The 16,626-nt window shown below is 39.1% G+C and overlaps 1 protein-coding gene across 2 annotated transcripts; it reads left to right on the forward strand.

Moving 5' to 3' along the window:
- Nucleotides 1-11,753: 11,753 nt before the first annotated feature.
- On the forward strand, nucleotides 11,754-16,621 carry LOC108621451 (uncharacterized). 2 transcript variants are annotated; one of them, XM_089462918.1, is made up of 3 exons: nucleotides 11,754-12,836; nucleotides 15,233-16,234; nucleotides 16,291-16,621. In XM_089462918.1, exons 2-3 carry the CDS (start codon nucleotides 15,966-15,968, stop codon nucleotides 16,619-16,621), a joined length of 600 nt encoding a protein of 199 aa, XP_089319044.1. In that variant the 5' UTR covers nucleotides 11,754-12,836; nucleotides 15,233-15,965. The 2 variants fall into 2 exon arrangements, with proteins under 2 accessions (XP_089319044.1, XP_017874248.1); XM_018018759.2 differs by lacking the exon at nucleotides 11,754-12,836 and having other exon boundaries at nucleotides 15,105-16,234.
- The last annotated feature ends 5 nt before the right edge of the window (nucleotides 16,622-16,626 follow it).

The raw sequence follows: 16,626 nt of genomic DNA on the forward strand, positions 1-16,626 counted from the left end.
GACCCACATTTTAGCCAATTACAAGGTATATTTCTTATCATGTACTTTGTGAAAACTGAATGACAAACTTTTTTATGGCCCTGCCAGAGTATTCAGAAAACTTCGATAAAAAAGAGTAAAAAGATTTTAGAAATAAACGTCGACGACAATGGAAATGCAGCACACACAAAACACAAAACACAAAACATTTCAACAGGAACAACATGTAATTTTTGAGCTCCAGCCCAGACTACCCAGACATGCCGCCCGTGGCCCCCTGCTCCTTGGTAGGCAACCGAGAGTCAGACTCGGTTAACCATATGCAATGCCTGGCTCGGCCCGTCCGGGGTCACGACACTTTTTGTGGCAGCCACAGACGATGGCAGGCCAGCGCAGTCAAATAGTGGGAGAAGTATGGCAAAGGCATCAAGGCCTAAGGCTTGTGCTGCTGCTGCTGCTGCTGCGGCTTCGGCTGCTGCTGTTGCACAAACAATAAGGCACAGGGGCAACAGCAGCAACAGTTGGCGCGGCTGGACATTTTGGCCAGGGTCTGACCGATGGCAATGGCGACTGTAACTGCAACTGCGACTGCGACTGCCTGGCGTCAAGAGAATGCGTTGCGCTTGTTCCTTGGCTTTGATTTCGTTGCATTGTGGCCATTTCCTAGGAAAAAATGTTACATGAAATTAATAAATAGGCAAATAAATGTTAAACAGCTGCTGTTTTGTACGTGTTTCTCTTGTTGCTGTTGCTGGTGTTGTTGCTATTGCTGTTGTTGTTGCTGTTGTTGTTGTCATTGCACGCGCACGGTAGCCATTGTACTGCACACAGGGTGGTGTGGTGATGTTCCTGTTCCATGGCATTTGCATAACACCAAAGCAAACAAAAACAAGCCAAAAATCCAGCACAGGATGTTTCCCAGGCCCAACCAGATACAACTATTGCTGCTGTTGCTGCTGCTGCTGCTGCTGCTGCTGCTGCTGCTGCTGCTGCTGTTGCGGCTGCTGCTGCTGCTGTTGCGGCTGCTGCTGTCGTCTGCACTTCCTATCTGTTGCCTAAACTCCCCCTCACTGATGTGGCCTGCAGGCGACTTAAATCTGTCTGTGCTCGCTTTGCCACTGCATGCCAAATCCTTTTTATGCAGTTCACAGGCTGCAATGGGGCCGAACTAAGCGACGGCATGGAACTCACCCCAGAACTAATGCGCTCATATTCCAAGGCTATAAATGTGCGCGAGCACCAATATATTCCGATACGCCCTCACCAACGGCTAGATGCTGCAGCAACAGCTTAAATAAAACCAACGATGGGGCTTGACCAAAGTCCACCACATTTTACACTGTCAATAGTGGGTTTGGTTAGGGAAAGAGGTCGACTTAAATATATAAAACATGAAATTAACAAACAAAAAAAAAAAAAAAAAATTCAAATATTGGCTTTCAGATTTTTCGTTTGTTTTACAAAATAAAACCAAAATATCTAAATAGAAGAAAAATAAATAAATAAATGAAATATATCATGTAATAAAAATATAATTTGTTTTGCTTTTTTATAAAAGCTCAATATATATTTTATTAATTTAAGTTAGTTAATTTTTATTTACTCATACTCAAAACATTATTGTGTAGCATGTACATATATACATGTATATAGATTTGTAAGAAAAAATAAATTAGTGTTATTATTCTTAATTTAAGTTATGCTTGAACTTACAAAATTATTTAACCTATCTGCAATTATATCTGCAAAAATTTACCATTTAACAGCTAGATTATATAGATTACATTAAATTCTTAAGCTATGCAGGAGACCTACAAGCTCACATATTGTAAAACTTCAAATGCTTGAATTTCAAATGGGCTAGAGAAAATGCCGAGTCAGACTGTGCATTGGCGCTATATTAATATGTAAGCCGCGCATGGGAGTTGTACAGGTCGAACAAAAAAAAAAAAACATAATAATTCGTCTATAATTTATACACAATTGTAAATAAAATGTGTACAAGCATAATTTACACATAAACAAGACAACGAGCCACAAAAAAAAAATAGAAACGAAAGAGAAGAAAAACCTGCAACATCATCACACGCGGATGCTGCACAGTGAGTGGCAGGAGACGGGGAGGCAGCAACAGAATGAGGCGGAAAGCAACGGTGCTGGCAGGCGATTGCGATTAGAATGCAGAGCGGCGAGAGCTGTCATCGAAGCGGAGCAGAGCTGAAGATGAGCCAGACCGGGTGACTGAGAAATTGATCAACGCTGTGGCGGGACATAAACTAAAAGCTTATTTAACATTAATTTCGCCACGAAAATCACACAGCAATTTTAAACATCAGTTACATGGCGCAGGCAGCGGCAGAGGCTGCCACATCCAGCCAGGCAACCCCATTGGAAGCCAGCGCAAACATGCGCAAAAATGTGCCCAACAGACCCCAAGAGACGCAAGCGAGGCGCGCCCTCCCCTGTCTCTTGGCACTCACTTGCCTGCAGTTGGCTTCGCGCACAGCTCGTGTAATCTAAGCTGCCATTAAACAAAATACAAGAAAAACTTACGAAAACATATGCTACATATTACCGCCGATCCCAAGTGAACTGCATCGAGGATGACAGCGAAGGCGGAGCTGGAGCGGAGGCGCGACGATTCGCAGCGCTCAGTGACGGAAGTAAAGAAGCAGGCGCACAGTGGAGCCCATAGGCTTATTTGCATATAAAATATACAACAGCTGAAACGGTTAAAGTATTTTTTTTTTTCTTTTTTTTCATTTAAACTAAAAACTGTTTGTAAATAATAAAGTGATAGGATTTTTAAACCATATACATACTGACATTATAAAATATATGATTTTATTTTTAATTAAAAATAATTTATATATGAATTGAAATATTATAAATAAAATATATATATATATTTATTTACTTTAAATCTTTATTCTGTATTATATGCTTAGTGATTGTATTTCCTTTTTAAAATTTTTACCAAAGCAATAAAATAAAAAAGGTTTATTTAATTTATCAAATCATGAATCCAATATCTTTATCTTTAATCTAAATATTTCTATTCCTTCATATTTTTGTCCGACCCATTGTTAAGTGCAGCCGCCTGGCTGGTTGGCAGACTCGGCTCGCTTTTAGTGGGAGAGCTGCGTCTGGGCAATTGCACCTGCCCGAGCCTCAGCTTCGGCCTGGACCTAAGCCCCGATCGGAGCCTGCTCTGTTTTGAACTGTGGCCATGTGCGATGCCGCTACAAGCAGCATGGCCCAGCTAGCTACAAAGATTTAGAGCGACATTAGAGCAGTCAATCCATCATGACTGAACATTACCATAAATTACACAGAAATAATTGATTATTACGAGTAGACACAGCGACCAAAGACAGAGCCAGGCGCACTCGAGATACAGCAACAAGCGCCCAGTTCAAACTGTGTCTACATGTCTATGTGTGTGTGTGTGTGTCTGTGTGTATTTGTTGGGGGCAATGGTGCAACTGCTGCTCCGTTGCTTTACGCAGTTTAGCGAGCGCACCGATTTAGTTTAAATTACGTTGGGAAGATGCGCAACGGCCCCAGCCAACAAGTCGTTCAAGTTCTGACCGTCCGCTGAATCAGTCAGGCAATCAGCGCACAGACTAAGCTCTTTGAACTCTGCACTAACTTGGTCTACACACACACACACACAGAAAGAGAGAGAGAGAGAGACATAAACTGCAACATACGCATATCAAAGCTGAGTAATTGCAATCAGTAACCGCAACTTTGTATTTGCATTATTGTTAACAAATATTTGTTTAAATAAATATGCAAAACGCCTTGAATTGTAGCGGACGAATTTTCAACATATGATTGACTTAATTAGAGGCAGATACAGATTTAGATACAGATACAGATACAGATACAGATACAGATACAGATACAGATACAGATACAGATACAGATACAGATACAGATACAGATACAGATACAGATACAGATACAGATACAGATACAGATACAGATACAGATACAGATACAGATACAGATACAGATACAGATACAGATACAGATACAGATACAGATACAGATACAGATACAGATACAGATACAGATACAGATACAGATACAGATACAGATACAGATACAGATACAGATACAGATACAGATACAGATACAGATACAGATATTATATATACAGATCTGATATTATATATAATAATAATATAATGCACATTTTAGCAAGATTTCTGGCGTCTTTCTATGCGCTTCTCACCCGCTCGCCAATGGCTTATTTGCATTCGCTTTAAGTGAAATTTTTCAATTGAAACTTTGGCAGCTTTGTTGTGAGCCGCCTCCTTTTTTATGGTTGCCATATCTGCGGCCAATGATCAGCCGAGACAAGGGTGGCCAAGGTGGTGAGCGTTAGACAGAGACGGCCAGATGGCCATTTAATAAGGCCACTGTCGTTCGGATGATGCTTTGAATGATTGCAAGTGGCGATAATAGACCAGGACAGTGTGCTGTCAGTACGTCAAGTGGAAATGAACGACGCGACGCTTTATCGCACTGACTCTTGAAGTTTATTACAGTGACATTTCAATTCTTCTGATTGGGATGATTCCGGTACCAACAATAGCCAGCGCCGCATTTACCACAGATCACAATGCCAATGCTGGCTCAAAATCAATCTTTGCATCTCAGATTTCTTTCTCCCTCTCTTTGTCTATCTCTGTTTGCTTCTCTCTCTCTCTCTCTCTCTCAATGTGTATCTCTCGCATTGATATTGCGCTGATTGTTTGAAATTGATTGATCGTTGTTTTTTTATTGAGTGATTGATATAAATGCTGTTTGGCAGCAATTCCAGAGCTCTCCACAGCCCGAGCACAATAGGAAACAATCGTTTCAATTACAATAGCCCCAACTAGCTGGAGGAATACGCTTAAGAAATCTCTGTCCAGGGCTTTCAACTTCATACTGAAAGCTGCGCTAAAAATATTATTAGCCATTGAAATATTGGGTTGCCAAGGTGTTCGCACGCCAGCTTCGAGCTCTCGGCTCCAGCTAGAGCTTATTCGCCGCTGCCTTCAATGTTCTTATCAAGATGCTTTCAATGTGCCATTTAGGATTTTCATTTGTAGCATTTAGCTGCGAAACGCTCTATAAAAGCGAGAAAAAAATAAGCCTCTCGTGGCGAACTTGTGGGCGCAATGTGAATTCGGATACGGATTCAGGTTCAGGCTGGAATCTAGCGGCTCGACTGCATATTGTTAGTTAGTGTAGATCTGGCGGTGGCCTCCCCACTCCAGGCTGCTGCTCTATTCCACTCTGGGTCTACGCGGCTGCTTCTGCCACGTTGCCGACACTCGTAAATTACAATAAATTATGTTGAAACTGATTATTCGACACAATTTATGAGGCCCTTTAAGTGGGCGTGTGCACTTTTATTTTATTGTGAATGATGATGTAAATGATGTTGGCAGCGCACATTTTCATATTGTTGTTGCAACTGTATTGTTGTTGCTGTTGTCTACGTTGCACAAAATAAGCGACTCGGGTCACGCTGTGGGTCGAGTTGAGTGCGGGTCAAGTTTTGGGCGACAAGGTAGGTGATGGGTTAATGAGAGAAGCTTTATTTTTTTTCTTTTTTTTAATTTTTCAGTTTTTGGTAAGGCTTATAAATTATGGGGCCTAACTGTGGCCATTATGTGGCAAGTGGCCAGATAACCATGTCAAGAAGTTAAGCAAGTTGGCAGTTCACAGTGAATGAAGTCTTAAAGGTGTTTGCAACAGCTATTAATACAATCATCTCGAATAAGCTATAAATATGATCTCAAGCCAAAGTAAAATGTGGGCACTTCATTGTAAAATCTTAGCTTAAAGCTAATTAACTGTTTGCTTTAGTTGGGTAGCCAACATTTTAAGTAGGTGCCTTTGCATTAAGTTTACTCCTTAAAAAGAAATTAAAAAAAGTACAAGTTAAATAAAGAAAACAAAAAAGCAGCTAAGAAAATGTGGGAGTGTGTTAACAACAACAACAAGAGCAACAAGCACCGCATCCCTATCGACAACGTCAAATCTGCGACTGCGTCGGAGCGTTGCTCCAGACTTATAAAGCACACATCATCATCATCATCAGCAGCAGCGGCGGCGGCGGCAGCTGCAGCAGCCTCAGCAGCAGCAGCATCATCAACAAGCAATCGGGTTAAACAAGCAGGCCAAAAGGAGCAGCAGCCGGGCTCTGTAGCTGGAGAATAGCCTTGGCAGCGGCGTAGCAAAAATTTAATTAAGAAAATCAAGCCGAAAACTGCGTTGGGCGAGGAACAGACGAGCGACGCCAACGACGGCGACGGCGACGACGCTCCAGCTTTCATATCTGATGGAAAAGCAAGAGCAGCGACAACACCAGCAACAGCACCAACAAAAACAACAACAACAGCAACAACAACTGAAAACGAGCGTAGCAAAAATTTGATGCTTTTGCTTTGGCGCAGCGATTTGGATCAGTGCGACACAATGAGGACCACCACCAGGCTCAGCCGCTGGCTCTGGCTCCATGCGGGTGTTTGCTCTTGTCAACAGCAACCACAGCAACAACAGCAACAACAACAGCAACAGCGAGCGGATTTCAATGATTATTCATTGGGCATGGCGCATATAATCGCACACACTTGTCTGCGACAAACAATTTCAGCAATTAGAATATCAAGCAATGCAGATCTCCGGCGATGCAGCAATTGACATTAACCAAGATCACAGAACACAGCTCGCACACCCTCTGCCATTGAAAAAGTGTGTATGTGTGAGTGTGTGTATGTGTATGTTGCTTTAATGACATTTCTGTGGAAGAAACAGACAAGAACAGCGAACACACACAAAACGCCCCGTGCTTTGTGTGTGGCAGCAAACGAAAGACTTAGGACACAAACTTGCAAATTAAAGCACATTAATTTTGCGAGCTGAACAAGTCGAAATGGGCAAAAGCAAATCTCTGGCGCGTTGCCCGCTGATTGATTGCAACAGTTTGTGCCGCTGCTGCAGCTGCTGCTGCTGCTAGTTCTGCTGATGCTCTCTGCTGCTCTTTTGTGCCTGGGAAAAAAGTATCATAATCATAATAATGATAATAAAAATGGAAAACTTCTAGACGCCATATAAATCAGAGCAAATATGAATTGCTGTTTTGTCTGCGCAGTTTTGCTCTGTGCTGACTGTTTATTTGTTTTCTTGCTGTTGTTTACGTTGGCTTTTGTCAATTGCCAAAGACTCGAGCGTTGCACAGTGGAGCAAATCAATTAAAAAGTTCAAACATGGCTGAGAAATGAAGTTAAGGCAACTAAAAGTTTATAGAGAACAAAATAAGTTTACAAAATATGATATAAATATATTTAACTTATGCAATTGTTATATAAATAAAAAAATAAATAAATCTGAGTTTGTATTTGTATAAATAAAAGATATATAAATTTGTAATTTATAAAAACATTCATCGAACCAAGAAAAATATATATATATTTTTTTTTTAATGTGAGCAAATGAAAAAAAAAAATAAAATTCTGAGTTTGTATAAATAAAAGAATTATAAATTTTTAATTTATAAAAACATTCATCGAACTAAAATAATTTTTTTTTTATAATTTAATACGGTAAGCACAGCATTTAAATTTAAATTTAAATTTTATTTCTATTGTATTTAATCAGAAATAATTATATCTCTGATGTTTTATTAGAAAACCTAAGACTCTGAGCTTTTTATGTTTCTGATCTACCAACAGCGAGTAAAATAAAATAATTATTCTAGTCCTCCTTATTCGGCTTTAGTTCTACAAAGGATAAAATAGCTTAACGTACTTTAGTAATTAATGATTAATAATAATAATAATGATAATTAATAAATTCAATAATTTACATTCTTTACATATCTTATAAATATATATTTATAAATTTTTTATTTACTTATTTTGAATATATTATATTTTAATTAAATATTTAAATGCTTAAATCATGTGCTTAGCTGATTCTATTCGAATATTTTTAATCATTTTAATTTTGATGCTCAGCTAGCTGATGAGCATTCGCTTTCTATTATCGAATATTCATTGAGCTCGCTTTGCACTTTCACCACTGTTCGAATGGTGCTGACTGCATTCATTGTTCCATTGCGCTTGTAATTCTGTCTGGGCTGCCTTTGTGCTCAGCCTCTGTTGCAGTTTCAGTTGAAGCTAGAGATCGGAGACGGCAGTCGTTGCCAACTGCCAGTTGTTGTTGTTGGCAGTGGTTGTCGCCGCCACAGTTTTTTTTGTTTCCTTTTTTTTTTTTTTGGAGTCCCCATTGTCTGTGTGGGAAACTGGCGCGCTTGCCTTGTAAAAACTTCTGGTGAACAATGTATCCGCATCCACTGTCATTGGAGTGCGCGCACAGTTTTCAATGCCAAATGGTTTATGCATCGGCATATTACCAATCATAAGCATGGCTCATAAGCATTTCGGACACAATGCGCAAACGCCACATAAATTCAGCAATGGCCGAGAGTCGAGAGCCGAGAACCGAGAGCTGTGAGCCGAGATCCGAGTAGAGAGCGCAAAGAGCGATATGCATATGCGGATGGTTTAACCTAGATATTGAGTCGCAGCATCTTTTTGGTGCCAATCATTATATTTTAACAGCTTGTTTGCTCGCTTGTTTTACAAATTGAAATCGCCTGTCCGGCGATCAGTGTCCGGCGTTCGCGTTGCCAATGTTACAATAAATTTAAATAAACACAAGCCTTTTTGCCGACGACTCGAATAGGGGATTTGGATGTGGTGCTCGTTGTAGCTGCGAACGTTGCAACGTTGCGATGGTGCCGTTTGCATCCTGGCCTAATCGCTGCGTTTAATTTACTTAAATTATACTAATGATCTTGAGCGCTCCTCGCGGCCAAGTCGCTTGGCCACAACTCTCAAGTCATTTGTTTTGGCTCGTTTGCAGGCGGCTCAATTGATTTGGCCAAAGCAGCCGCCAAAGCAGTCGCCGACGACGACGACGACGACGTCGGCGTTGTCCGAGTGGACGTTGCTATTGCTGTTGCTGTTGTTGTTGTTGCTGCTGCTGCTGCTGCCGGGGCGAGTGCGAATACGAGTGTTGAAATTGAGGGCCAACAGCGAGTGGAACGTTGTGCGAGTGTCGCTAGATATGGCCTGACATTTAGATGAAGTGTCTGTGAATCTGAGCCGGGTCTCTCTCAGTGCCCAGCTCCAGCTGCGTTTTGCTCTGGCTAAATGTCGACTGTTGTCGTTGTCTTTACCATTGGCCGTTGCCGTTCTCCATTCGCCGTTTGCCTCTGCAGTCGGCCCATGTAATTCCATTCATAAACAAAACTTTAATTTTATTGCACATTCGAGTTGACACAGTCAGCAGTGAGCAGCCAACAGCCAGCACTGAACAACATCTGCGAACCTCTTTGGCTGTGTGAAGGCGTTGCCGAATGGGTGTGGGCACTTGGCCAGGGCAGTTCGATTGCCCATGCCAGTCGCTAGGGGTACTCACAAACGATTATCATAGAGCTCAAAATGGCTCAATTAGGTCCCATAGGCCGGCCTCTTGGCGGCGTCTTGGCCAAGCGCTTATTGATTGGCAATGCATAGCTTTTGGCTCAAATCACTTCGAGCAGCGAGTTGACAAACTTGTAAGAATCTATGGAATTCTCAGTGAAATCCTCAATTTAAATGTTGATATGTGCATTCGAGGCTGGTTTAATCATTTGCAGTTTTATATTCTGTAAGTATTATCATAAGTAAGAAGAATCCAACTGAATTAATCCATAGATTGTAAAGTGATCAATGACAATCGGTATTTAGAGCAAGAAATTTATATTTAGTTCATTTGATTATTTCAATTAATTTATATTCTAAATTTTTATATTTCCACTGTTTAATATTAAATTTAATAGGTATTTATAGTTTTAGATTTATGGGTTAGTTTTAACATAAACCCAAAAGAGGATTTCTCAGGCATGTTTAAATTCAATTAAATATTACTATATAAATTTTATATTTAGAAATACCTTTTTCTTTTTTAGCTAAATTTGGAAATTTTAAAAGCTCTTTATGAACAATAGGCGTCAATGATATTAAGAAAGTGTGTGTAGAAAATGCTAAAAGAGATGTGAGTGTGGACTGGTGTGAGATAGCTTACATTAATTAGAACTTCTATAGCTTATAGTGAATTTTTTGATTCCATTTTGCAATATTTATAATTGAACAAATAGCTATATAATAACTTTTAACTCTTCTATATGTAAAATAAATAAATTTTTAGAGTATACAACTATTTAGAATAAATTACAAATAAATAACGGAAAATATATACAGGTATATATATAGCAGTTTTTATTTGTAATATTAAATTCTTAATAAAATTAATTAAAATAATTACAAGTACAAGCATTGCTTAAACTATTTTTTTTTAATATAAATATATGAAAAATTAAAATTTTGAATAATAATGTATTATTCTATTAATATAGCAATTACAGCCGATTCTTGTTATTTCAAACATGCGTTATTTCGAACCTCTCATTAATTCAAAGTTATCACTCAGTAATTCGAACTAAACATCATTGCTAAGATTCGGTAATTGGTACTCATATGGTTAAACACTCGACAATTCGAAATATTTTAAGAGTCCCTTGAATTTCGAAATAACGAGAGTCGGCTGTATTTTAATTAAAATGCGTATAATTTCTTGTAAATTAATTTTAATTTTATAAGCTAATAATTTGTAATTTATTTTTTAGCTTTCCACTTTTTACTCATTTAAAGTCCATAAATTTGTAGATCTTTATCCCCTTGCACATACACATATTTATTGCAGCAACAACTACACTGACATCTCGACAATTGGCCAAAGAATTTCGAGCAAATAAAAATACAATAAATAGAAATAAAATAAATGTGCCTGGGCCAGCCAACTATGCCAAGCTATTTTCGCCATTGACACCCATGCGAACATTGTTAATTAATTAAAAAAGAAAAACTAACAGACGATTGCGTTGACAAGATAAAACAGCAAACGGCTAAAGGCAAGAGAACAGCACACACACACATACTCACGATATAGCCAAATGTAATAAATTGTGACAAAAAGTCAGCTAAAATATGTTGGCGAAGGCGTCAAGGTGTGACATTGACCCTCGATAAGTAGTCTGTGTGAGTTTTTGTGTCAGTGTGTGTGTGTGTCTGACTGTGTGTGGCACAAATCTAAAAACGTTATCGCAGCAGCAACAGCAACAGCAACAACAACAACAACAAACATTACAATTTAAAAGTGCATAAAAATGTTTATTGGCTGGGCGAAATCAAGTTCGCTTTTAGTTTGCCAAGCGGCGACAATAAACTACACTGTGCAACAAAATGTCAAGTCAATTCTAACTAAATATTAAAGCATCCTCAAATTTACATAAATTTAATAAACAATGAATACAGCTTTTATAATATATAAATAGTGTAAATATATGAATATTACATTCGAAATATTTGACTTGTAGTTCAGTGTTTATAGACGGTCAGGGCCAAGTTTTAGTTTTGCTGCTGTTGCTGTTGTTGCAAGTGGCAAGCCCGCGCAGCTGCTGCAGCAACAATAATAGCAACAACAACAACAACAACAACAATATAGAACACAGCTGCGGCTAAGACAAGACTCGCATAGCTAAATTATTATCAAGTTCTTTCTCATATTTTTCGCTTGGTACAAATTTGCGCAAGGCAATTATTGGCAATAGCAGAAATATTTTTGATTTGCAATTTTCTCACGGCCCGCAGAGCGAGTAAAAGGCTTTCACAAAAATTGAGCAGCCAATTGGTTTGTCAATGGCACAATTGAATCTTTCAAGCAGATTCACAATTAGCCAGCAGCATTAGTGGCAGCAGCAACATTAGCAACAACAGCAGCAACATACTGACAGCAACAACGACAACATTGGCGCATACAAATGGTGTTAAAGCCTGAGCGCAAAATGTAATTTGTTTTCACACAACATAATCAACATGATAACCCCGGCCAAAACGTCTTTAGATTGAGTCTAATGATGATAAACGCTTTTACTGTGAGGTAACTACAGACTTCTGACACCGACGCAGCAGACACAAACCATTGCCCACACCAATGCAGCAACAGTCGAAGAGAGAGCGACCGACTGGCAACAGGCACAACGGCAACAGGCAACGGCAACAGCAACAGCAACAGCAACAGCAACTGCTGCAACTGGCTGCATGGCCAATAATAAGTCAACATTCCAAGGCGTGTTAAGAGATGCTCGATTAAATGCCTCAATTGTGGCTCATATTGAACACCAAGGCGAGCGCGACCCAGCAACATCGACACCACACACCACCTGTCTGCAAAAAGCGCGCTGAGGAAGAAGAAGAAGAAGCAGCGGCAGCAAATAGCACCGCCCCCACCAACGGTCAACTTTGTACCCATTGCCCGTTGTCCGTTGCCTGTTGCTTGTTGCCTGTGTTGCAAGTGTTGCATTGTTGTTATTGCTCGCAGTGCTTGCCTGACTTTTAGCACTGAGCAACAACAGCTCGCAATGGGCGAAATCGTTTAGTGTCGTACCTAACTAAGAAAACGTATTTTCAATATCGAAATTATTATTATTAGCTGACAGCAAATCGCAGTTTTCGACTGTTGCTGTTGCTGTTGTTGTTGTTGCTGTTGTTGCTGTTGCTGTTGTTGCGCCGCGTTGCCGGCGCATATTGTAATAAATGGACAGGCCTGTTATTGTATGCACTTTGTATATGATATGCGAGTACTAACCCAAAACTTAGCTCGAGCACACTACAATAATTGAGCACCATCAATTGCTGTTACACTTTGTCTGAGAATATAAATGAGGACAACAAGAATTGCAGGTGAGAGCTGAAATGCTAGAAAATCTTGTTATTTACTTATTTATTTATTTTTATTTTATTTTTTTTTTATTTGCTTTTTTTTTGAGTTAATTGAATTAATATATTTTCTAAAACATAAAGAGCTTTTAAATAAAATGATTATAAAATCTTAAATACAATTAAAAATTTGTTAAATATATATTTAATGATGAAAGGGTTTCATTCAGTAGGAAAAAATGCAAAAATTGTGAGAGGTGATGAATGAATAGAAAAATGTGTGAGAGTTATTAAACTGGTGTGGCAAGGCCCTATTGCATATAATATGTACATATGTAGATAATAAAGTAAGATCAAAAGTAAAAAAAAAAAAAAAAGGAAATGAATAGGAAATGTCTTGAAATTAAATCATATGGACAGCATTTAGTGTAATATAGATCTTGCGCAAAGAATGAATCAGTTAGTTCTTATATATCTTAGATATATTTAAAATGTGTTTAGAAGGCCTTGAACAAATTTAAAAATTAAAAAAAAAAAATATATATATATATATATATATATATATATATATATATATATATATATATATATATATAGATCTAGGCTAATTGTAAGAAAAATAATGTTTTTTTTTTTTTTTCCTTTTTTTTTTTTTTTAATGGAAATCGAAGTATGCACAATCTCGAATTAAGAGCTAAATCGATTTATATGCTAATCTCATATCAAAGTTATATTCTAGTGTAAAATACTTAAAAACAATTCAAATCAAGTTAAAGGTAATAAATAAGGATTAGTCGAGCAGTTCTTACTTTATACAGAACAAAACACGTTTCATTGCGGATAGGCTACTATACATAGTATTTATTGATGTACATTTCAATAAGAGAAAACTACTTCATATAGTAGTATTTACATATGCATCCTTATTTATTTGTATCATATTTTTATATACATTTTATAGTATGTTCACGGCTTCATCATGAACAGACGATGAAGCAGAGGCAACCTCTGGCATCATAATTTTATTTTTATTATTATTATTTTTTTTTTTTTTTAACTTTGCTTGACTCGCCATCTGCGACTGCTGGTCGGTTTCTAAAGGTGAGAAACTGGCCATATTGCTTGCGGGCAGCGCTGCACCCCCCTAACACACATATTCACACACACACACACAAACACACACAGCACAGCGCAATTATATGCCATTTTATAAGTACAAGTATTTTCAATAAATATGAGCATTTCTATCGAAAATTTATGCGCAAATAAGCAGGTGTTTAGTAGTGACGAGTCAAGCGCTGGCCGACAGCAGTGGAAAACATATAAATGCCGAGCTAGATGCCCGGAGTGGCATCGAAGTGTGGCTGGTAGTAGTTGTAGTTGTAGTTGTAGTACTCATCATGGGTTATAGATGATGAGCTGTTGGCTCTGGGCTGTGGGTTGCGGGTTGTGGGCTATGGGCCATGGCTAAATGGCAATCCGTTACAGTTGTCGATCAGCTAACAAGATAATTGTACAAATACAAACACCACAATGAGCCACAACAACGAGAGCTGTGATAAGCAACACGTTACCCAGTATCAAATTACAGATCTTCCAATTAACTGACCAATAAGCGGCAATGCTTTTAATTTGATAATAGTGCAAACTCACGCCCAGCGGACAGCAACAACGAACTGCTGTTGCCCAGTTAGCCAGCAACTTGTTCCCAGCAACAGCACCAACAACAACAACAACAATACCACGCAATGTAGCTGCAACATGGACGCAGACAAAAAACAATAGACGCATTTGTAAGACGCCCCAACGGGGGGCTAATAAACTCAAAGCAGAACCATTGCTGGCATTTTTGACAGCAAAATTATTTAGAATAGTTTCGTATATACTTAGACTCACAATAACTTAAACCAACAACAACAACTTTACTTCAAATGGCAGATCATTATACCAGGAAATCTTTTCCAAAAGAAAAGGCTTGAACATTATTTTGTTTGTGTTTCATAGAGCAGTTATATAATTCGCATTTACGAGGTTTACGTTTAAATGACAATATAATATAATATTAATATATTTACAGCTTATAAATAAATAATATTAAAAATATAAATAAATAAAAATATAAAATAAAAATTAATTAATAAAAAAAATAAATCATATTAAAAATAATAAATAAATAAAAATATAATAAAATAATAAATAACTAAAAATTTGAGAGTAAAATTGTTGGAAAAGGAAATAATTTTTGTTACTGCCCAGCAAAAGTCTTATAAGAAAAATTAAAATAAATATAAAAAAAAACAGCATGTAATATGCTAATATTAATTAATTTAAAATTTTGTTTATTTCTTAATTCTAAAAAAAACAACTATTTTTATTGTTTTTCTTTACGCTTCTTGTTGTCATGGGAAACGAGTCGTTAGAATCTGAACAAAGCGCAATTTATGCAAGTTCTCTATGAACCACTTGCCAAATAATGTTTAATAAGAACTTATTGAAAAGTTGGTATGTGCATTAAGTACTTAAATATGAGCCAGGCACAAGCACTTAGCATCAATCAAACACTAAACAAGAGTTTAGAACGGCAGCAGCTGAGTTGCCAGTTGACATATGAGCAACAGGCAGCAGGAGCAGCCGCTGCCGCCGCTGGAGCAGTTGAAAAAGCCGAAAGAAGAAAGAACATTTTGCCGCCACACCAGGAGAAGCGGCTACTACACAGGAACTGGGAATGGGTAACCGGGTTGCCGGCTGACTAACAAGCGGAGGTAGTATAGCAGCAACAGCAACAACAGAGCCAGAACCCAAACCAGAATCAGAACCAGAAACAGAAAGAGAACCTCAAGCATTCAGAATTATGTAACACGGCATTTGCAAGTCAAGCCTGTGGGATGTCACTGTTTGGATAGACAGGCGGGACAGCTGAGCAAAGTCGCCGCCGCCGTCGTTGAACTTAATCTGCGAGCATGATTGTGCACTATTTGCAGAGTGGAGGAGCAAGTGTGCGCGTTGTCCTGGCAAGGTTGTTATGGACGCACCAATGTTTGTTTGTGCATGTAAACACGCCGGGCGATACGCCGAAAACGGGAAGAAACAACTAGAAAAACAAATTCCAGTTCGAACTCCAATTCCAGTTGAAGCAACTGAAGCAAGCTGACAATGATCTCTAGACGCGACAAATTGCTGCAGCTGCCCTGGGAGGAGCTGCGCTATGCCCAGCATCGCGAGAAAGTGATGTCCGCACGTCCGGCGATTGATACCAAGTCGCCCCGCCGGCACGACCACGTGCAGCGCAAGTGGAAGAAGCTGCAGAACGAACGGGAGCGCCAGCAGCAAATTGAACGGGAGAATCTGCGCCTGCTGCAGAAGCTGGGCGACATCATGAGCACCAAGCGCATGAACAATCTGTGGCTGGAGCCGCGACCCAAGTATGTATAGCCCTATCTAAAGATGCTCTACAATTCATTTGAACAATTTCCTCTAGTTTTTTGCACCGGGAGAAGATGTTTCATACGCGCCCCTACTCCAGCCTGCCACAGGTTGTCACCATCTACGGCGCACAGCCACCCGGTCCAGTGCTCTATGGCAGTATGCCCAAGCCATCGGTTGTGGGCCGCTGTCCCACCTGCAGTGGTAATCCCGAGCGCACACAGGTGGTCATACCGGAGCAGCGTCTGCCTTGGGCACCCTCGCGCAAATCCTCGAGCCGCAAGCAAAAGGACCAACAGCAGGAGCATCAGCGGTGCTATCAATGTGGCGGCATCAGGCGCATGGAGCGTAATCTCTTCGAGGACTACTCCTTTGACTATGAATAACATTT

The sequence above is a fragment of the Drosophila arizonae genome, chromosome 2 (assembly GCF_054131065.1).
Source record: "Drosophila arizonae isolate 15081-1271.41 chromosome 2, UAZ_ARI_1.0, whole genome shotgun sequence".
Lineage (NCBI taxonomy): Eukaryota > Metazoa > Arthropoda > Insecta > Diptera > Drosophilidae > Drosophila > Drosophila arizonae.

Excerpts from the sequence above, each read along its gene's own strand:
- LOC108621451 (XM_089462918.1), top strand. The coding sequence starts at position 15,966 with ATGATCTCTAGACGCGACAAATTGCTGCAGCTGCCCTGGGAGGAGCTG. Across the intron at positions 16,235-16,290 it reads TGGCTGGAGCCGCGACCCAA|TTTTTTGCACCGGGAGAAGA; the intron begins GTATGTATAGCC and ends AATTTCCTCTAG.